General features: G+C 48.7%; 5 protein-coding genes and 1 non-coding gene across 6 annotated transcripts; 2 read left to right on the top strand and 4 right to left on the bottom strand.

The window, feature by feature from the left end:
- Nucleotides 1-1,778: 1,778 nt before the first annotated feature.
- BDW43DRAFT_261182 (RNA helicase SLH1) lies at nt 1,779-7,904 on the top strand. The gene has a single exon (XM_032040276.1). The coding sequence runs from the start codon at nt 1,852-1,854 to the stop codon at nt 7,864-7,866; it is 6,015 nt and encodes a 2,004-aa protein (XP_031906110.1). The 5' UTR covers nt 1,779-1,851; the 3' UTR covers nt 7,867-7,904.
- A 573-nt stretch (nt 7,905-8,477) lies between these two features.
- On the bottom strand, nt 8,478-10,358 carry BDW43DRAFT_306151 (uncharacterized protein; the record flags this gene model as incomplete). Its single annotated transcript, XM_032045963.1, has 2 exons — nt 8,478-9,431; nt 9,498-10,358. The coding sequence occupies 2 exons, from the start codon at nt 10,356-10,358 to the stop codon at nt 8,478-8,480; spliced, it is 1,815 nt and encodes a 604-aa protein (XP_031906109.1).
- A 984-nt stretch (nt 10,359-11,342) lies between these two features.
- Nucleotides 11,343-11,444, bottom strand: BDW43DRAFT_t14. Its single transcript has one exon. It is a non-coding gene; the product is annotated as a tRNA-Phe (tRNA).
- A 93-nt stretch (nt 11,445-11,537) lies between these two features.
- On the bottom strand, nt 11,538-12,685 carry BDW43DRAFT_76876 (uracil phosphoribosyltransferase). The gene is made up of 3 exons (XM_032050492.1): nt 12,270-12,685; nt 12,110-12,209; nt 11,538-12,046 (listed from the first exon to the last, which is right to left on the bottom strand). The coding sequence occupies exons 1-3, from the start codon at nt 12,444-12,446 to the stop codon at nt 11,637-11,639; spliced, it is 687 nt and encodes a 228-aa protein (XP_031906108.1). The 5' UTR covers nt 12,447-12,685; the 3' UTR covers nt 11,538-11,636.
- A 92-nt stretch (nt 12,686-12,777) lies between these two features.
- On the top strand, nt 12,778-14,497 carry BDW43DRAFT_76854 (FluC/FEX family fluoride channel). Its single transcript, XM_032050491.1, has one exon. The coding sequence runs from the start codon at nt 12,925-12,927 to the stop codon at nt 14,230-14,232; it is 1,308 nt and encodes a 435-aa protein (XP_031906107.1). The 5' UTR covers nt 12,778-12,924; the 3' UTR covers nt 14,233-14,497.
- A 681-nt stretch (nt 14,498-15,178) lies between these two features.
- On the bottom strand, nt 15,179-18,564 carry BDW43DRAFT_76852 (C2H2-type zinc finger protein). The gene is made up of 4 exons (XM_032050490.1): nt 18,248-18,564; nt 17,869-18,173; nt 15,562-17,698; nt 15,179-15,492 (listed from the first exon to the last, which is right to left on the bottom strand). The coding sequence occupies exons 2-4, from the start codon at nt 18,002-18,004 to the stop codon at nt 15,351-15,353; spliced, it is 2,415 nt and encodes an 804-aa protein (XP_031906106.1). The 5' UTR covers nt 18,005-18,173; nt 18,248-18,564; the 3' UTR covers nt 15,179-15,350.
- Between the last annotated feature and the right edge of the window lie 1,989 nt (nt 18,565-20,553).

The following is a 20,553-nucleotide window of genomic DNA, read 5'->3' as shown; positions in this document are numbered from 1 at the left end:
CACGCAATTTCAGTATAAAAATTGGGAGACTCTCATAACTTTCCGTTTTACTATATAAAGCAGGCTCCAACCAATGCACCCTACACCTAACACCTAACACCTGACGGCTTTTAGGCTGTTATATACCATGAAACCGATTTCGGTCACTCATACACTAAGCTTGATATAGCGGACGCCTTCTGCAATCAACTGCCTAGCAGGTAGTATGTTTTCCAGGGTGATTCCCGCAAGGAATAGGCTAACAAATAGTAGCTCTAGCTCGGTTGGCTCTATCATCGTGTCGCTGGGGTATAACTGCACACTATATACGTGAGTGCCTTAAGAAACCGCCCATGCGATCTTGACTTCAACATGTCTGATAAAAACATAGAAACGAGTATTGTGACAGCGCGATGAAGAATATTATCCCATCACCTGGGTGGCATGATCTTTTTTCGGCCCCTTACCTTGGGGCTCAGACAAAGAGTATTAGCTGTGTAAAAGCTTAGTCTTGTTTATTGGCTACATATTGTTTGATAGGACGGCTTCTCAATATTCTGCTACACGCTTAGGCTTTCCTCCGGCCTCTGCCACCGGTATCCACCGGTATCCACCGGTATTAACAGGGATAGCTATGCTGGCCGCCCGTCTAATGCTAGAACTGAGCGTTCTGCCGGAATTCAAGCTCCCTCTTCTTTAGCCTACGTATCCTTACCTAGTTGACAGGTCTTCTACCCTGAAGAGTAGATACCCTTTACAGTCGAGGCTCGCTTAATACTAGAACTATCTAGAGTATTATAATATTTAGATATCTCATAATTTAATATTAAGACTTGCGGCTAGATGCCCTATTCGTAGAGTAGGAAGGTTGCTTCGCCGGATTGGATCGGCTCTCGGGCGTACAAGGACCCGCCCTAGGATCGCCCAGCAAGTTCTTGGGAGTGACTGGACGGCTTCCCGAATCGATCAGCCTCTTGGAAACCTTTCTTGTGAACTTGTGAGTTTGACAAGTTAGCTGGATACTAATGCCGCCTTTTTCTCTAAAACCCGAAACATCATCATATGTACAGCACTAAGTCAACATAACCATTAGAGAAGAACTAGACAAAAAGTCTATGGCTGGTTGCAAAAATGGCACAATAATTCTGCTCTTGGTTTCTTTCTGAGATTCTAGATCTAAGACTATATTTGGCTAAGTCATGGAATAGCTTTAGTTAATGTAGTCCGTGAGTTATATAATCATATCATACAAATGTTAACAACTATTATACTGCCTTGTATTGAATACTAGTCTAACAGTACTGTAATCTTTCTTTCAGCCTCATTGTTTCAAACTCTTCAAGCATAGTGTCAGCCAGTAGGATACATGTATGATCTATTATTCATATTCCACAAATAAAGTCCTCTAACTAGATTTCTTACAATTTAGTATTGGCTGCTTTAAGGAAAATTTTAAAAAATTAAAAAAAAATTAAAAATAAAGAGTGTCTTAATTTAGTAGTGTATTAATTATACACTAAATCATTTATCTTAACAATCTCTGGTTGTTGAAAAACCGAACTTTTAAAAAGTGCCATTTTATATGGAAAACAGGTACACGGAAAACAGTAGACGGCGGGCCGCTTACCGATTACGTTATCTACACTGTGATCAGTTACATCTTCAAATCCGGCTGCCAGAAAAGGAATAGTGTACTCCGGCTCTGTCTACCGCTAACCTTATCAGTTAGGCGGTCTCTTGTTCTGCCCGCTTTGTCTCCCAAGCTATTCATCATGTCCATCTCACACCAATTCTAACGACTTTCAGTGACCGCTCTTTTCTTGTGGTCTCTCTTCATCTTGTCGTAATATTGCTGTTTCGCGGTCCCTTATCATGGACGGAACAGGATCTGTTGAGTCGCAGTGGCTTACTCAACTGGCTGCTATGCGGCAGGCCATTGCCGAGCTGAAGCTTCCCAAAGACCCCGCCAAAGAGAACCTTGGGTATGGTAGCGATTTAGATCTGGATTTTGACGAGGACTATTCTTCACCTGGGACAGTTGATGATATCTGGGATGTCATTAGCTCCGACTATGAGTCTAGTGCTGATTACGAGGAGTTCGATAATGGTTTCGCCTTTCCCTCAGCGTTGTCGTACGACCAGTCTTGGCTGGAGCAGAAATGCCAGAGCCTAACCTCTCAGAAACCCGGGCTGAATGCGAAAGAGTTAGCTCAGCAGATTACTGCTGCACTAGCGACCGACAGCGGAGATGACGAGCTGCAAATGTCTCTGGCCGAGATCGTTGGATTTGATGACCTGGACTTTGTGATTGAGTTGATCGCACACCGAGCGGATCTTCTGAAGAGCGTAACCACCGGTCCAGTGGCACAAACTGACGGTCTCTTCTCGGGGAAACTTCGAACAAGGGCGGAACGGGAACAGGCGTTACGGCAGCAGGACTTCGAACACAAGCATGCCGCGTTGTTGCCGGCACAAACGAGACAGGAGCCACAGTATCCCCATGTCTTCAAGACCCACGACTCTAGAAATGTACTTTCATTTAGTGGAAAGAAGTTTGGGCTGCCACTGGGCAGCAAGCAAATTGATGAACAGAAGTACACCGAGGTGGAGGTCCCTGCGTCTAAGGTAGGCACTTTACGGCCCACGCAGAAGCTGGTGGAAATATCTTCACTCGATGGACTATGTCAAGGTACCTTCAAGGGTTACAAGACACTGAACCGGATGCAAAGCTTGCTGTATGAAGTTGCTTACAAAACAAGCGAAAACATGCTAATTTGTGCTCCTACTGGTGCCGGTAAAACCGACGCCGCTATGTTGACTATTCTGAATACTATTGGCAAAAATACTACCCCAAACCCTATTGAACAACCGGAAGCAACAGAGTTTGCGGTTCGGATAGAGGATTTCAAGATTGTTTATGTGGCTCCCATGAAAGCGCTGGCTGCTGAAGTCACTGAAAAGCTTGGGAAGCGGTTGGCCTGGCTCGGGATCCAGGTCCGTGAACTAACTGGTGATATGCAACTGACAAAGCGAGAGATTGTGGACACCCAGATTATCGTTACTACCCCTGAAAAATGGGACGTGGTGACACGGAAGAGCACCGGGGACACCGAACTTGTACAGAAAGTGCGCTTACTGATCATTGATGAGGTTCATATGCTTCATGACGAACGTGGTGCGGTTATCGAATCATTGGTGGCCCGTACCCAGCGCCAGGTCGAAAGTACGCAATCGCTCATCCGCATCGTTGGTCTTTCTGCCACTCTGCCCAACTATATTGATGTCGCCGATTTCCTTAAGGTGAATAAGATGGCTGGGCTGTTCTACTTCGACAGTTCGTTCCGACCTGTACCTCTTGAGCAACACTTCATTGGGGTTAAAGGGAAAGTCGGCTCTAAACAATCTCGCGAGAACCTTGATGTCGTGTCTTACGAGAAAGTGCGTGATATGCTTGAAAGAGGACATCAGGTCATGGTCTTCGTGCATTCGCGGAAAGATACTGTCCTGACCGCCCGAATGCTGAAACAGATGGCTGCTGACGAAGGCTGCGAGAATCTGTTCAGTTGCCAAGACAATGAAAACTATTCAAACGCGCTCAAAGATATGAAACATGCTCGTGCTCGCGAGTTGCGGGATCTTTTCGCCAGTGGTTTTGGAACCCATCATGCTGGAATGAGCCGGAGCGATCGCAACTTGATGGAACGTTTGTTCTCCGAAGGTCTAATCAAAGTCCTTTGCTGTACGGCCACATTGGCGTGGGGTGTCAATCTTCCTGCTGCAGCGGTCGTTATCAAGGGTACCCAGTTGTACAATCCACAGGAGGGAAAGTTCGTCGACCTTGGTATTCTCGATGTCCTCCAGATCTTTGGTCGTGCTGGTCGTCCCCAATTCCAGGATACCGGTATTGGGTTCATTTGTACCACACATGATAAACTGACGCACTATCTATCTGCGGTGACGTCTCAGCAGCCTATTGAGTCTCGTTTCTCCAGTCGACTTGTAGACAATCTAAATGCCGAGATCTCTCTTGGCACAGTCACCTCCGTCCCGGAAGCTGTACAGTGGTTAGGATATTCTTACCTCTTTGTGCGCATGAAGCGCGAGCCGCGGAATTATGGCATTGAGTGGGCTGAAATACGTGATGATCCCATGTTGGTCCAGAGACGCCGTCAGCTAATCATCCAGGCTGCCCTCGTATTGCAAAAGAGCCAAATGATCATCTTTAACGAAAGGACAGAGGAACTCCGAGCAAAAGACGTTGGTCGTATTGCAAGCCAGTACTACGTCTTGCAGACCAGTATTGAGATCTTCAACGAACTGATGCGTGCCGAATCGGGGGAAGCGGATGTGCTGAAAATGATCAGTATGAGTGGAGAATTCGATAACATCCAGTCGAGAGAAAACGAGTCGAAAGAGCTGAATAGGCTACGTGAAGAAGCCGTGCAAACAGAGATAGAGGGTGGAAATGACTCTCCTCATGCGAAAACCAATATTCTGCTGCAGTCATATATTTCGCGCGCTAAGGTTGAAGATTTCGCCTTGGTTTCGGATACAGGCTATGTTGCACAAAACGCAGCTCGTATCTGTCGCGCTCTATTCATGATTGCCCTGAACCGACGTTGGGGTTATCAATGTCAGGTCCTGCTGTCAATGTGCAAGTCCATCGAAAAGCAGATCTGGCCTTTCGATCACCCGTTCCATCAGTTTGATCTGCCCCAACCCATCCTGAGAAACTTAGATGAGAGGCTGCCCAGCTCCTCCATCGAATCGATGAGGGATATGGATGTCGCAGAGATAGGACAGCTAGTTCACAATCAGAAAATGGGGAAGACCCTATCGAAATTATTGGACAACTTCCCAACCCTCAGTGTGGAGGCCGAAATCGCACCTCTGAACCGTGACGTCCTACGCATCCGCTTATGTCTTTATCCCGAGTACACTTGGAATGATAGGCATCATGGAGCTTCAGAATCATACTGGATCTGGGTAGAGAATTCAGAGACTTCGGAGATCTACCATCACGAGTATTTCATCCTCAGCCGGAAGAAACTCCATGACGAACACGAGCTTAACTTCACCATCCCGCTTTCAGATCCATTGCCAAGTCAGATTTATGTTCGTGCGATATCAGACCGATGGCTAGGTGCTGAAACGGTGACTCCAGTATCATTCCAGCATCTTATACGTCCCGACACAGAGAGCGTTTACACAGACCTTCTCAACCTTCAACCACTGCCTATCTCTGCCCTTAAGAATCCCATTCTCGAGGAACTTTATGGACAGCGGTTCCAGTTTTTTAACCCAATGCAAACCCAAATTTTCCACCTACTCTATCACACACCTGCCAACGTCCTCTTAGGCTCCCCTACTGGAAGTGGAAAGACTGTGGCTGCAGAGCTAGCAATGTGGTGGGCTTTTAGAGAAAAGCCCGGGTCGAAGGTCGTGTACATCGCACCGATGAAAGCCCTCGTCCGCGAACGAGTCCACGACTGGAAAAAGCGCCTCACAGGACCTATGGGCCTGAGACTGGTGGAGTTGACCGGTGATAATACTCCGGATACGCGAACTATTCGAGATGCAGACATCATTATCACAACGCCTGAAAAATGGGATGGTATCTCTCGTAGTTGGCAGACCAGAGACTACGTCCGTAAGGTCAGCTTGGTGATCATTGATGAGATTCACTTGCTAGGCGGTGACCGAGGACCTATTCTTGAGATCATTGTGTCTCGAATGAATTATATCGCGTCACAATCTAAGGGATCCGTTCGGTTGATGGGCATGTCTACTGCTTGTGCGAATGCTACTGATTTGGCAAATTGGCTGGGTGTGAAAGAAGGACTATACAACTTCCGACACTCCGTGCGTCCTGTGCCTCTTGAAATTTACATCGATGGTTTTCCTGAGCAACGTGGATTCTGTCCTCTCATGCAGTCGATGAACCGGCCAACTTTCCTTGCTATTAAGAACCACTCTCCAGAAAAGCCAGTGATTGTTTTCGTCGCTTCTCGTAGGCAAACCCGTTTAACTGCCAAGGACTTGATCAATTATTGCGGAATGGAAGATAATCCTCGCCGATTTGTTCGCATGTCGGAGGAGGATCTGGAGTTAAACCTCGCGAGAGTCAAAGATGATGCATTACGAGAGGCGCTCAGCTTCGGTATTGGTCTGCATCATGCTGGTCTAGTGGAGTCTGATCGTCAGCTAGCCGAGGAGCTTTTCGCAAACAATAAGATACAGATTCTCGTCGCCACCAGTACACTCGCCTGGGGTGTTAACCTTCCAGCACACCTTGTAGTTGTCAAAGGAACTCAGTTCTTCGATGCTAAGATCGAGGGATATAGGGACATGGATTTAACCGACGTTCTACAGATGCTGGGCCGTGCAGGCCGCCCGCAATTTGACTCGTCCGGTATTGCCCGGATATTTACCCAGGATTCAAAGAAAGCTTTCTACAAGCATTTCTTGCACACTGGTTTCCCGGTGGAGTCCACTTTGCACAAAGTCCTCGATAACCATTTGGGGGCTGAAGTTTCAGCGGGAACAGTCACAACCAAACAAGATGCTCTCGACTACTTGACTTGGACATTCTTCTTCCGCAGATTGCATAAGAACCCTTCGTACTATGGCTTGGAAATCTCGGCCGAAGAGCACAACACTATGGCCGCTCAGACGATAGCCCAAGATTTCATGATTGATCTGGTTGACAAATCACTCGGTGAATTAGCAGCATCGTCATGTGTTGTACTTGATTCTGCGACAGGTGAAGTCGACCCGACACCTTTCGGCAAGGTCATGAGTTACTACTACCTGTCTCATAAGACAATCCGGTACCTCATGGCACATTCAAAGCCTAATCCTACATTCCACGATGCCCTGAGCTGGATGTGTTCCGCGTCAGAATTCGACGAGCTGCCTGTCCGACACAACGAAGATCTCATTAACGCAGAGTTGGCTCAGAATCTACCTCTATCTGTTGAGTCAATGGGAGACCTGCCGCTGTGGGATCCTCACGTGAAAGCGTTCTTGCTGCTTCAAGCGTACATGTCGCGAATCGATCTTCCGATTTCTGATTATGTCGGAGATCAGACCTCTGTTCTGGACCAAGGTATTCGTATTTTGCAGGCGTCGATCGATGTTATGGCCGAGCTGGGCTACCTAAATGCTTGTCAGATGCTGATGTCCCTGCTCCAATGCATCAAGTCAGCTAGATGGCCCGAAGATTTCCCATTGTCGATCCTTCCAGGCGTGGGTGTCGCCGCCAAGCCATCCATCCTCCCAGGTTCCCTCACCGCGCTCTCAGCTCTACCTTCGCATGCTGTATCGTCTCTCTCCAAGGAACTACAGCTTTCTCCTCCCCAAACCGCCCAATTCACCAAAGCTGCCTCGTATCTGCCAAACGTGTCTGTATCAGTCTTGAACGTCTCCTCAACTGGTATTACCGTATCCTTGTCCAGACGCAACCCCACAATGGACCCAGAATACAGAATCTACGCGCCTCGATTCCCTAAGCCACAGACAGAAGGCTACTTCTTGATCGTATGCAGCACAGCCTCAGACGGCAAAGACGGAGAGTTACTCGCGCTAAAGCGCATCTCCTGGCCTTCCTTCGGCAAGCAGCGTACCCGCAACAACCGCAGCAACAATGCTACCGGTTCCAGCAAGAAGTCCGGAGACAAGGGCAACAACCACCGGGACGGATCTCCCCTCACAATCCGGTCGTCTGTCAAATTCCCAGACACAGCAGCTAGGAACGGTCTCAATATCAAGGTCATCAGCGATTCATATCCTGGAATGGAATGGGCTCTTCCTAACGTGGATGTGGATGGAGGAAGCCCTACGAAGCAGGTCTTACCGGAGTCGGCTAACTTCCCGGAAAAAAGTTGAGGTGGTCTTTTATACATGTACATATACATGGAAAGAAATATAGATAGAAGAGAAGAATCTTATGAAGCAATTCAATCGGTTGATTGATCTGAGCTGATAATGATATATCGATGCACCACCCGAAAGGTAAAAGAAATGAACGAATGGGAGTATATAACTGCACACAAAGAAAAGATCGGCCAAATTCAAGAAAAATATACAAAAACCTCCACTACTCCTACCGGTTTTAAAGAATCCAACCACTCATGAAATGCAAAATGTAAGTCCGGCTCTCGCTCCCGGTGCCGCCAGAAAAAAAAAAAAAAGGCCGTAAAACTGTGATATGTAGAAGGGGAAAATTGCAGGCAATGAATGAATGCTATGTATGCCAAAGGGAACGAATGGAAACGCAATCGCCGCCGATAACGGAACGAATATGCACAGTAAACCAACGATTCATCAGGTTCAATGCTGCCCGATAGGGATTCCGAAGGTGAAGGCGATCAACGTAAAAAGAAAGGAGGCAAGGAAAGGCTAAGCTAAGTCGCTACTCGGCGTCAGGGAAGAAGTCTATAAAGAGAGTGTGAAAAGAAAAGAAAAGCGCAGGGTGCCTATCCCATGCCCCATGCATCTTATACGCTTTCGATACGTGCATCTTGAGAATTGCCATGTCGATGGCCGTATTGCCCGTTCATCACCTGGGGAGTTCGGGCCCTGGGAGCGAGACGATCGGGTCGACGCCCAACTGGGACTAAGACTTGCTTTCTCTTTGACACGGAGACGGACCTTGCGATGGAAATTTCTATGGCCGGGAGGGGTTCGGCTGATTCGTGCTCTGGCTCTGGTTCTTGGTCCGGCTCGGGTTCGGGTTCTGAGTCTGACTCTGGCTCAGGCTCAGGTTCCTGGTCTGGGATGGGACTCACGGGTTCATCTGTCGCCTTGCTACCTTCGCTCTTGGTCTCATTACTGAGTGGCATGCGGAGAGTGTCTGCTGGGGAAACTGCCGTTTTGCTGCTTTCCGAAGGAGATAGCGGGGAAAATCTTTGCTGGACAGCAGCAAGAGGCGAGAGAATCGGAGATGATGCGGTTGAGTCGGCGCGAGCTGGTTCGGGTGATAGCTCTTGAGTTTTGAGTGAGAGCGTCGGTGTTGATTTCTGCTTTGCTTCGTTGATAGAGGGCTTTCTCCTGTCGATCATCTCCCATTGAGGCTCCCCTTGAGGGTCGACGTAGGTTTGAACAGGCCTGAGCTTTTGTAGAAGAAATTTTTCATCTTCCGAGCCGGTGGTGGTGGTCGAGATAATAGAGGATACTGACACCTGGTGCTTATGTGAGCCCAGGGCTTCTTTGCGAACCATGAGGAAAATATGGTCTTCTTCATCCGACAAGTCTTCCTGACGCGAATCTGCCCTAGAGACTTGGTTCCGGGGCCAAGGACTGGGACCTCGCGGTAGGTTTTGGGTGCCAAGGACTTTTGAAGCTTTGCTTTTCTGTGTTGTTGGGAATAATGTGAGTCTGGGGGAATTTGAGCGCGCTGGCGAGGTGGCCCTTCGTCGAGGCGGAAACAATTCTGGTGATGGCGGCAACGCCTGATAATAGTTTAGTATATTGTAAGATGTGAATGAATACAAGGGTTGGGATGTGAGACGGCATACCTCGGTATTGGGGGCGTTCCTGTCTTCTAGGGTTTTGCTGCGCCTGTTTAACGGGGTGGGCTCTTTTTTGTCGAGCAGCGCGCTAAACATAACGCTGTATCGTTCCATCTCAACACTGGGGATATCAACCTGCAGTAAGGACCCCGACTTTGGCTCATGCTTATCCTGGGCAGACCTACATACACCATTGGTGTTTTGCTGCTTCTCTCCGTCCGGCTTGGTCTCCAGCTGTAGGCACGGCCAAGCCTCTGTATTCGTGATAGGCTTGGACTTCTCTTCGCGAGACTGATAGTCAATAGAATGAGAAGAACCCTGCGGAAGAGGCGCCTCCTGACTGCCATGAGCCTGGACCTGGTAAAACGGCTGGGTCGCGCCTGAGGCTACGGCATTCTTCGCCTTGAACAAGCCGCCGATTTTCCTCCATTTGCTCGGCTTTCGCTGGAGGGGCGGGGCTTTGGGGCGTTCGCGTGCAGCTTCCAGCGCTTTCTCCTGCATTTGCGAAAAGGTGTTTTGTCTATCCACCAAACGGGGACTACCTAGAGCGATCCCGATCGTATTTTCCTCCGAGCCATTCTCGCTGGCTGTTGGCGATGAGATGGCTTCAGCGGGAGGCACCGCGATGCGAAAATCGAACCCGGGACCTGGTATCTCTACATTGTGCTCCTGCTGGCGTCCATCCGCTGTTTGAGGACGCTGGGAGTCCGAATGGGTTGGATGGATAGGACGATGGTAAGTCGTGCTACCATTCGCCAAAGCCTTGATATTATTTCGTGGTAGCGTATCGGAATACTTGAAGATGGGGTTGGAGATGTCTGTTTCCCGCGGGGCACGCGGTTTTCCCATGAAGAGCCCTCTGGCCATTTGAGCGACTTGCGGCTCGGCGATGCCAATTTTAGAGGTAGCAGAAGAATTGTAAAAACAAGGAATTCAATTTAATGGAAAACGAAACTAAACGAGTGATAGTGACGAAGGGAAGCTGACATGAGAGTCTATCTCAGCATCAGAGAAGAAAAATCATACGGATGGCAATCAAAACGAATGGACAGCCTTCCAGAAGGCCCTAGTAGTGAAACAAAGAAAAGGAAAGAGTAAGTGAGTCCATGATAGAGGAAAAGGAGGGTTCACAGATGACGAGGATTTGGACATAGTGGAGAATGTCGCAGAGTTATGGATCGATCTAATCAGACACGGGTTGGCCAAGTGTCGCAATTTAATTTCCAGTAGATTAGACGAAGCTAGATCTTCTCAAACAAGCCAACTAAAGTCTCAGACGGAGATGCTGTGGCTGCTGAACCCGACGCAGGGCGCATAAGTCAAATCTTTCACAAAGAGGCCCCCAAGCCCCTCCATTGGGAGGCACATGGAGACAACGTGGACACGCTGGTCCTGTCTTCCACGGTCTTAGGAGCGGCGGATGGAGTGCCTCATTCCCCCGTGCCCTATCACGATGCTTATTTGGAAGGTTGCAAATGAACGTTGATGCTGCGAAATTAAGGGACGTAATGGAAGACGGGGCCCACCAGGTGACTTTACCCTAGCAAAGTCTAGCGGGAGCTGCATGATTGGCCTCTCATCTCCCGTGCCCTAAAAAATAGTGTCAAAGCGTCGTTTGGTTTTTGCTGATACTCGTTTGCACTAACTGATCTCCGTCATCTAAACGGTATAGACTGCGAACGTACATAGTTGAGGTAGTAAATAGGTATAGACAAGGAGTTGCAAAGATCGAACACAGTCAGGATCAAAGGAAAGGGGTAAAAAAATATTATGTACTACATACGTAGAACACTAAGTAGGGTAGAGAGGGGGAGGGATGTGGTGGATATCAAAGGAAACAAAAAACATGTATGGGACGAGCCGGGTTTGAACCGACGACCTCTCGATTAGCCTAGAATGGCCGGTGATGAAGTGAACTTCAGTCGAACGCGCTCCCAACTGCGCCATCGTCCCATTGGATGGTATGAAATGTCAAATTAATTCTTTATCAAAGACGACGCAAAGCTGTATGTCTCAAGGTTGTATATGTATATTTGCCCAGAAAACATACCACTCTGGTAGTCAGACAATTTTGGATTGGCATTAGATCTAGATAATTATATCTCTGCATCGGAACAGACAAAAGCGGTTGATTACGACCTGTTCTTACTTGCCAATTGCAACAAACAATCTATCCCCGATATCACCCAGGCCAGGAACAATCATACCCCGCTCATTGCATTTCTCGTCGACCGCCCCTGTCCAAAACTCGACTCCCTCCGGCCAAGAGTCTATGGCCCGAGCAATGCCTGTCTTAGAACCTAGCACGCTGAGCATAACTACACGTTTCACACCCCATTCGCGCAGGAGGTGAATCGCCGCTTCAGCGGTAGCACCGGTAGCGACGATAGGATCAAGAAGGATAGCGGTGTGAGCGGCAGCGGTGTTGACGGGGGCGTTTTCATGGCGGTGGTACGGAAGATTGTTGTAATATTCGACGGGTTGTAGTGTGAGTTTCTCACGGAAGAGACCTAGGTGGTAGATGGGGACTGGGGCGGGGAGAAGGCTGTTGATTGCTGATTTATTGCGCATTTAGTGAGGGTTAAGGTGATTCCGTGGGGGCAAGACAACAAACATACCTTCGGTCATGCCCAATCCAGATCGGAGAATAGGTACCAGGGCAACATCGGCCGGTTCAATATCTTGGGTATCATATTCAATACCTAACGGGGTTTGATCCTGGAAAGTGGATTGATTAATACCCGAGATCTAATATGATCAAGGATGATCAGTCATTACCGTTCCCCGCTTTGTGGTTTTCAGCACCGATGAAAAGGCCTCCACGCCTAGAATGGTTGTGATCTCATGGACGAGACTCCTTGTTTCGCGGGTGGAAGTTTTATGGGACCGTAGCTGGGATATCTTGGCTTGGAGGCAGGGGTGGGTGGAAACATGGACATTTGGAGCGAGGGCCATCTTGGGCACAATAGACTGGATGCTTTTATAGTGGTGGGGAGATAGAGACAAAGAGGTGGCAGCTTGTGAGGGGGAAGAGGAAGCAGGAAATATATACACATCACTAAAGTGAGGGGTTGAGTGTGTCGTGTCACCTGCCCAGGCACTGGGCGTGCATTTATGTCAGCTTTCTTTCTTCCCCCCATGGAATTCTCAGGTTAGAGTCTCTTCTGCTCCCCATCCCTTCTCTTCCACTTTATCTCTGTCCCTGCTCCCCCTCATCATGGTTATCGGGACTGATAAGCTATCAACAATCACTTATCAGCAGACTATCAACCATGAAATCATTGTTTACCCACTAAGATACCCACAAATAACCATGACCCACCCTCTCCGTCCAATCCTCATTCCTCCCAATCAATATTTTCTTGGCTCTTCTTTCTCTCCCCAGACACTAGAGTAGAGATTATATGAATGATGCTGCTGATTGTCCTACAACATGTCTACAGACACCGTACCATCTGACCCAAACGCGCGATTATCTGAAACTCAGGTGCCGCCTTCCACCGCTGAGGAAGCTTCACAGCGCCACAACTGGCCATCCGAGGGATATGGACTTCCTCCCACCACCGACAAGCCACCCTACGGTCCCGTTGAGCCAACGCCCTCACATAGGGAACCTGTCGCAAAGCCCCTCTCCAAACATACCACACACCTGCTCACCCTCTCATACCTAGTTTTCTTCTCCATCCTCGGCACACTAGCGCGTCTCGGTTTACAAGCTCTGACCATCTATCCCGGAGCCCCCGTGGTGACGGGGGTAACATGGGCCAACGTGGGAGGATCACTACTGATGGGCTTCTTCCTCGAAGACAAGAATCTCTTCCGCGAAGAATGGGGCGATACGAACCGGAACAACAACAACGATGGCACAAGAACCAATGAAGAAGACCCAGGCGCCGAAGCGAAACGTCACAGGGCCATCAAGAAGACAATCCCACTATACATCGGCCTAACAACCGGATTCTGCGGCTGCTTCACCTCCTTCTCGAGCTTCATCCGCGACATCTTCCTAGCCCTCTCCAACGATCTCTCAGACCCCTCAACACCCACCATAACCTCGCGCAACGGCGGATACAGCTTCATGGCCGTGCTCGCCGTCATCCTAACCACAGTCGCCCTCAGTCTTGGCGCCCTCATATTCGGCGCCCATCTCGCCCTCGCCCTCGGACCACTAACCCCATCATTCCCCTTCCGTTTCACGCGCCGATTCCTCGATCCCCCCATTGTCCTCCTCAGCTGGGGATGCTGGCTAGGCGCCATCTTCCTCGCAATCTGGCCCCCAGATCGCCACAACCACAGCACAGAAGTCTGGCGCGGTCGCGCAGTGTTCGCTATCGTCTTCACCCCACTCGGCTGCTTTCTGCGCTACTACCTCTCCCTAGCTTTGAACGCCCGGCTGCCCGTTTTCCCACTGGGTACATTCGCCGTGAACATCTTAGGCACTGTTATCCTCGCCATGTGCTTCGATTTGCAGCGTGTTGACGGGGTCGGGGCGTCGCCACTTGGGCCCCGAGCTAGTTATTCGATTCTCACGAGCTGCCAGGTGCTCGCTGGTGTTATGGATGGATTCTGTGGCTCGGCAACTACGATCAGTACGTGGGTTGCTGAGTTGAATGGACTGAGCCGGCGGCGGTATGCATATTTCTATGGAATTGTGAGTATTGGGGTGGCTTTGGGATTCTTCGTTATAATAACAGGTTCCTTACGGTGGACTCGGGGATTCGGGGAACCCGTTTGTGACTGAAAAGGGTTCAGGCAGTGTTGTATAGAAGACTAGAAAGATAAAGCTTGAGGCTAGTTAATAATGTAATGAATACCCCTGTAGACAACCTAACGGTTTCTGATACTTGTGTACGACTTCACTAGCTTTTAATGCGCAACTGGAAAATCAAACTCCCCGCTCAAACCAAATTGTATTTTGTGCTAGAATTACTTATAGTACAGGGTACTACAACGCAAAATCATGTGCAAGTAAACGAAACGAATATCAAATAAGCAGTGTAAAAAAAGGGAAAAATCTTCAAGAACGAAATAGCAAAAGCAAAACAAAACAAAGAGACAATCGTGGAAAAGATGAGGGGGAGAGAGAACGCAGAACATCAACGGCGGGGACGGCATAAAGACATAAACTCAGAACGATTCTAACTCACATACATTAAGGCAAAAGCTCAAAGGAAGTAAAAAATAGTAAAGCAAAAAAAATATAAGAGCGAGCGACTTGAAGAGAAACTTTAAGTGGTAAAGATGAATATATAACGGACAAGGTATCAAATGATCAGGGGACAAATCGACTGGTAAATTGACCAAACACGCTGATGCGCAGAAGTGAAGCACTAAGGATTAAGAGTGTAATGATGAGTATGAAGAAAACAACAACTCCACCGAGTGCTAAAGTGAAGAACACACAGGACCAGCCGGGTGTCGAGATGTTGCCTTGGGAAACTGCCCGTAAAAAAAACAAGAAAATGACCACACCGGACTCCTGTGAGCTCTTGCAAAAACCAACAGGGACGACCATAAACAACGCAAGGGAAGACGTAACAAACAATTAAGCAAACATCAGTGAGGAGACACCAGCAAGAAGCATTATGTGGCGGTTCAGATCATAGCATTCCATAACCGGAAATCAAACTTTGCCGCCTACCTTCTTGCTCCCGCCCGACCCTAATTCCGAGATTCCGCCAGTGTCCAAATGCCCAGGAAAACGAGAGGAAGAATAGCAAAAGCGTTCAATGATAATGAGACCCGAGTCAGAGCGAGAAACACCGGGGGTGAACCAAGCCCCGAGGGCCAAAGATAACGTAAATGGCGATAAAGTAATCAATCATAAGGTAGACCAGTTAACCCGACGTACTCAATCGCCTAGTACGCGGTGCCGACACTAGCAAGTGTCTTTGTTGGCATTGGGTGAATAGGTTGGTCCTTGGAAACGCGCAATGAGTCTTCGTAGCCAACTAAGGCCTGCGAATGAAGTTTGAACGATTCGCCCATGAGTTTGGTAATTCTGAAAAAAAAGGGTGGTTAGTAAATTTGATTTCCACTAATACATGTAAGATAGATGATGGAAACTTACCCCCATACTACCACGCCGTCTAGGATGTTACCCCATACACGGGCCACGGTGGAGCTGAGTTTACCAAAGGCATCGACGGATTCATCGTCAAACAAATTCCGCACCTTGTTGTAGATGGCCAACTCGGCCTCTGTCGCGGGCTCCTCGTCGTGTTCCAGGCGATAGAGCCAGAGACTCAAGATGACCATCAGATCCAAGCCGCACAGCGGGTGCTCAACACTCCAGTTGGTGGCGGAAGTCTTTGCGACCCAGTTGATGCCCTGAATGGCAGCGATCTCGATGCATTCAAAGCAGGACTGGATAACCTTGTTCATCTCCTGGGAACGCTTCACTTTCTCACGGGCAACTGTCATCGCAGCCGCCACTTCATAAGAGGAATGATACCGTAAGGCCTCTTGAATTGACTTGAGATCGACCTCCAAACGAGCGCGCGTGTTGCGATAAACAGCCATGGAGTTGAAAATCAATGGATGACCCTTTTGAGGAGTGCTGAGAGGCACTACAATCGTCTCTGGCTCGCAAACCTCGAGAGAGTTCTCCCATGTTTCGAGCGCAAGACGGAGCTTGTACTCAGTAACAACATCTTGAAGAGCCTCGAAGCTCCGTTTATGGTTCCAGACCTGGAGGAACAGAGCGTTGATCAGAACGCGCGTCGCAAAGGCGCTATAACGAACTTGGTCGCCCTGGAAGAGACAGTCGTGGGCTTCGCGTACGGTGAGAGTGGTAGCCGACGCCAGGCTACGACGCCAGGCTTCATCATCCGTCGCATCAAGATTCCACAACGATTCCGACGAGGGAAGTTCGAGGTTATCAAACTCGTCGAAGCTCATTGCGGGTGTATGGTTGAAGGTCAGCGTTAGCATGCCAAAAAAGATGTAGACAGCGTAGTAAGTGCGACGGCACGACTCATCCTCAATCCACTCTTCCCGAGTAGGTTGAGCGCCCTCACGAGCTTCGGTACGGAGCTTCAACTGATAGCGATTACCAGCGACCATGTTAGCGAGCAAGCTCTTGATGGAACACGTCCATTCAAGGCCTTTCGGGTCACCACTCCAACTTTCGAAAATCATATTCAGGAGTGTACTTTGCATGGCCCACAACGGGCATTTCCTCGAGTCAAAGTTGTCTTTGTGCTGCAGAAACTGCGTAACAAGCATCTTTGAGCCAACATGAAGCATAAATGCGTGTTGACGCTCAAATGTGTAAAGGGCGCCAATAGACAGCACTGCAAGTAACAACGGCGGCGAGGTGATTGTGGGCTTGAAAGACTCCTGGTGCAAGAATGGTAAATGGTGGTGATACAAGTTAAAATACGTAGACAAATACTTGTTCAAGGCCGCCGTAGCTGGGAGCTGGAAGCTATCGGGAAGCGACCCAAGGGCGTCAGCATTCCTGATACGTTCTACGATCATGTTCCGCTCAACTTCATTCGCAATTTGAGGGGCCTTTGGCAGTGTCAGTGCCTGGCTAGGTCCAGGAGATTTCCGGTAGTTGACCGGGCTGACAGGGCCAGTCATCGAAGGATATGGTGACAATGCGTTAGGAGTAGAGGTTCCTGACACTGGTAGCGAGTTAACAAGGGAGTGAAGCGAAGGTGCAAGTGCTTCACCGACTGGCCCATGCCGTTCCATGCCCGATGTAAGCGTGTGTGAGTCTCGGCCGCTTTCCTGGGTCATGAAGTGTTTTGTGTCAACGGGAGAGACTAGCGTGTCCCAAGGCATTTGGGGCAAAGTCGCGTTGCCAGACAAATACGATACAGAGGGTTCTAGTAGCGAGCCGCGACCGGGGGAGAAAGAACGATCCGATTCAGCCCGATCATTAACCTGACCGGTAGCAGCGGCTGCGGCCTTATGTTGGAAATCTGTCATCAGCATAGCTGCAGTTTCAAGGTCGACCATACCGTCACTGCTTGCCTCAATTTGCTCCAACGTAGCAGGATCAATTGTGATTGAAGGCTTAGGAGGTGCAGGTGCAGGGGAGGACTTCTGAACACCTGCGCCGCCACGCCGGCGCCCCTCGGAAACAAGTGGTATCCCACCATCCTTGGCGTGAACAGTACGGTCATGGCGAAGGAGAAGGTCTCGTCGAACAAAGGTACTCCGACATTTTAGGCACTTAAACGGCCTCTCTTTGGTATCTGTCCAAGACAAACACGTCAGCATCGTCCAATCCGCTCCAAGAATAATCCGCTGGTATCAAACAATCCAAGGCAAAAAAACGCCTCCAGAAGAGCAATTACGAATGCGACCAGAGACCCCGCATTATGTAGGGGCATTGTAGGTATAGGGAAGCGCAAAGGTTACTTACGCGAACGTTCATGTCTGCTGCGATGTTCACTTCTGCTAAAAGCGCGATTGCAAAATTGGCACTTGTATTTCTTTTCTGGGGCGGATGTCTTTTTGGCCGGCGAGTTGCTGGCCGCGTTTGATGCGGATGGCGCCATTTCTTAAGAGACGGTGCAGCGGAGGCCGAGCCACGGATCTTCTCAGCAACACAACGAGGGTGAGAATGATTGCGATATCGTCCCTTTTGTCACTTCACACCGGTTCTGAAAGCGAGATAATGACAGCAAGTCTGTTGGATGTCTGATCATTCCTTGGGCGGGGAAAGTACTGGAAGACACGACGATTTAAGAAGGGGGTCCAGCCACAGGCGGACCGAGGGGGAGAGCAAAAGCGTGGCTCACCAGCCAGGAGGGGAAAACAGAATTCAAGAAATCACAAACTATAAAAAGAGGTCGATCGTAAGAGGATGCTGAATAGATAAGAAAAGAGAAGGAGGAGGAGGGGAGGGTGAGAGGGGAAAGAAGAGGGAAAGTGGTAAAGGAAGAAAAAAAAAAAGAGGAGGAGGGGGAAATGATGGATGGATGAGGAGAAAGTGAGTCTAGGGAAGTTCTGGTTGAAGGGGAAGGGGAGCGAGGGGGTGGGTAAAGAGAAGCGAGTGTGAGAAAAGTCGCGCCAGGACGTGGGCACAAGCCGATGGCAGATTTGGGGCGATCGCTGAATCGCGACAGTGAGGCGGTCGTGTCCAGTGTCGGTGTTGGCGATTTGGGCTGCGAGAAGCGCAACAACAAGGAAAACTGGGAGCAGAGGCACTGGCCAGGAAAAGAGGGGCTTCCGGGCGGGACTCACGGAGGGGAACAAGCGAGCAGACTGCCTCCGAAACCTCCACGCACTGGGGCCCTTAACACCACCGTCAATTCCACCAGAGGCCAATCATAAACCCTGTTGCCCCTTCTGACTAACTGAATAGTGAGACTAAACGCAAGCTGGTTAGTACACGTCCTTCCGTACTCCGTCCCATACGACTAAATACAGCATGCATACGGGCCAAAGTACACATCCAAACAAAGCACATCAACCAGCCCACTGCAGCCCACATGGACTGCTGTAAGTTCAAACCCGTCAACCCGGGTCAACCGGGGGGTCTAGAAAGACTTGTTCATTCCGCCGTTTTTGTCGGTCTTCAGAACGTCTCTCTCTTTTTCTGATGTGAGGGACCTACATATCCACTTTCCACTCCCCGTGTCCTATACACTACTATTCTATTATCCACAACGCACAACAACGCATTGGGCCTCAAAAATAGATAGAGAGGAAGAAAAAAAATTAATTAATTAATGAAAATACATACCGCCATCATTTATCAAGATCTGATTACCATTTCCAACCATCCGTCCTATAAATACTATTTTATTTTGCACACGCATGGCTTTGGGCAGCACCGACATGATATTTTATTCATTCATCAAGACCATCCCACGGATTCCAAGCATTGGCACGAGGGGAGTGTATGTACTATCTACGTGGACAGTAGGTAGAGAATGAGACAATGAAATAAAACCTCTGAGCATATCTTTCCTTTCCTCCGTACACATCCCTGTCAGTGGGTAGCAATGGGGTCTCTCTCGCCCACATTCGCTATTTCCCAAGCTCGGAGTTGGAAGACCTCGATAAATAGCCCTAGGAAACTTTGCTGCATTGAGGATAGATGGCCCACACACTCCACTGTGTAGCGTTAGATTATCATTACGATTTCTTTTATCGATATTATTTCATTGTGGGGTTGAGGGCATCTTTATCTGGTATGGTATGTAACTCTGTTCGATGGGTTCCATCGGCAGGTACGTAGACTACCAAGATGGGTTAGTCAACTTGATTGGAAAGTGTTTTTGATTTCAGTAAATCGTTAGTGAGCCTTGAGGTTGTCCTTCGTTAGCAGATGATACTGATTTATCCCTATCTGACACCGCAGAACCACAATTGTGGTACACAAAGCCCGGCTGCGGGGCTAAGAACATCTTTCTTTTACAATCTATTTGACCTATACAAAAGGTCCTCGGTACTTTGTGAAAGTTAGCAACGAGTTAGAATTCTAATCTTGCAACTTCAATGTAGACAGGGTATATTTGGTAGGCTAAAGGGAGAGAGTGTTGTTGCTCGGACAATCAATCACACGCACCTAAAAACAGCCCCTCTGAGTGGCCTGCAATTTTTAATCTTATTTTAATTTTTTTTCCTTTCTCTTTCACCCCGATTATGGCCATTCTCAGCCCCTCGTCCGCGGCCCCCTTGCCCCTCCAACAAGGATCTAACAGCTTCAAATGCCACGGAATTGTGCGCTTATCGACTTGGTTTGTGTGCTCACTCCTTTCATTTCCACCTCTTTTTCACACAGACTCTGGTGTGAATTATTTTTTATTTTTAAAAAAATAAATATGTGTTCTTCTTGTCTAGACCCTCATTCCATATAATCATTCTTCATCTCAACTATTAATGTATCGTCTCTCTATTGGATAGTCTATGATTGTAGATCATTTCAATAATTCCCATTTAGTTTAATTTTTTAATTTTATTTGTTTTTTGTTTCCCTTGCAAACCGATACCTTTGAATGTGGGAGGGGGATTACAATATGGGAACCCCTCCCTTAAACCCGCCACCAAACTTATGTTGTTAAGTCAACAGCCCCTCGAATCCCCCTCCTGTCCCTCT

The sequence above is a fragment of the Aspergillus alliaceus genome, assembly GCF_009176365.1.
Source record: "Aspergillus alliaceus strain CBS 536.65 unplaced genomic scaffold BDW43scaffold_2, whole genome shotgun sequence".
Taxonomy (NCBI): Eukaryota; Fungi; Ascomycota; class Eurotiomycetes; order Eurotiales; family Aspergillaceae; genus Aspergillus; species Aspergillus alliaceus.
Note: the sequence above shows the minus strand (reverse complement) of the source record. Positions and strands in the feature narration are given on the sequence as shown.

Excerpts from the sequence above, each read along its gene's own strand:
- BDW43DRAFT_76852 (XM_032050490.1), bottom strand. The coding sequence starts at position 18,004 with ATGGCGCCATCCGCATCAAACGCGGCCAGCAACTCGCCGGCCAAAAAG. Across the intron at positions 17,699-17,868 it reads CAGCAGACATGAACGTTCGC|ATACCAAAGAGAGGCCGTTT; the intron begins GTAAGTAACCTT and ends TGTCTTGGACAG. Across the intron at positions 15,493-15,561 it reads GACGGCGTGGTAGTATGGGG|AATTACCAAACTCATGGGCG; the intron begins GTAAGTTTCCAT and ends CTTTTTTTTCAG.
- BDW43DRAFT_76854 (XM_032050491.1), top strand. The coding sequence starts at position 12,925 with ATGTCTACAGACACCGTACCATCTGACCCAAACGCGCGATTATCTGAA.
- BDW43DRAFT_76876 (XM_032050492.1), bottom strand. The coding sequence starts at position 12,446 with ATGGCCCTCGCTCCAAATGTCCATGTTTCCACCCACCCCTGCCTCCAA. Across the intron at positions 12,210-12,269 it reads AAACCACAAAGCGGGGAACG|GATCAAACCCCGTTAGGTAT; the intron begins GTAATGACTGAT and ends TCCACTTTCCAG. Across the intron at positions 12,047-12,109 it reads TGGATTGGGCATGACCGAAG|CAATCAACAGCCTTCTCCCC; the intron begins GTATGTTTGTTG and ends GCAATAAATCAG.
- BDW43DRAFT_261182 (XM_032040276.1), top strand. The coding sequence starts at position 1,852 with ATGGACGGAACAGGATCTGTTGAGTCGCAGTGGCTTACTCAACTGGCT.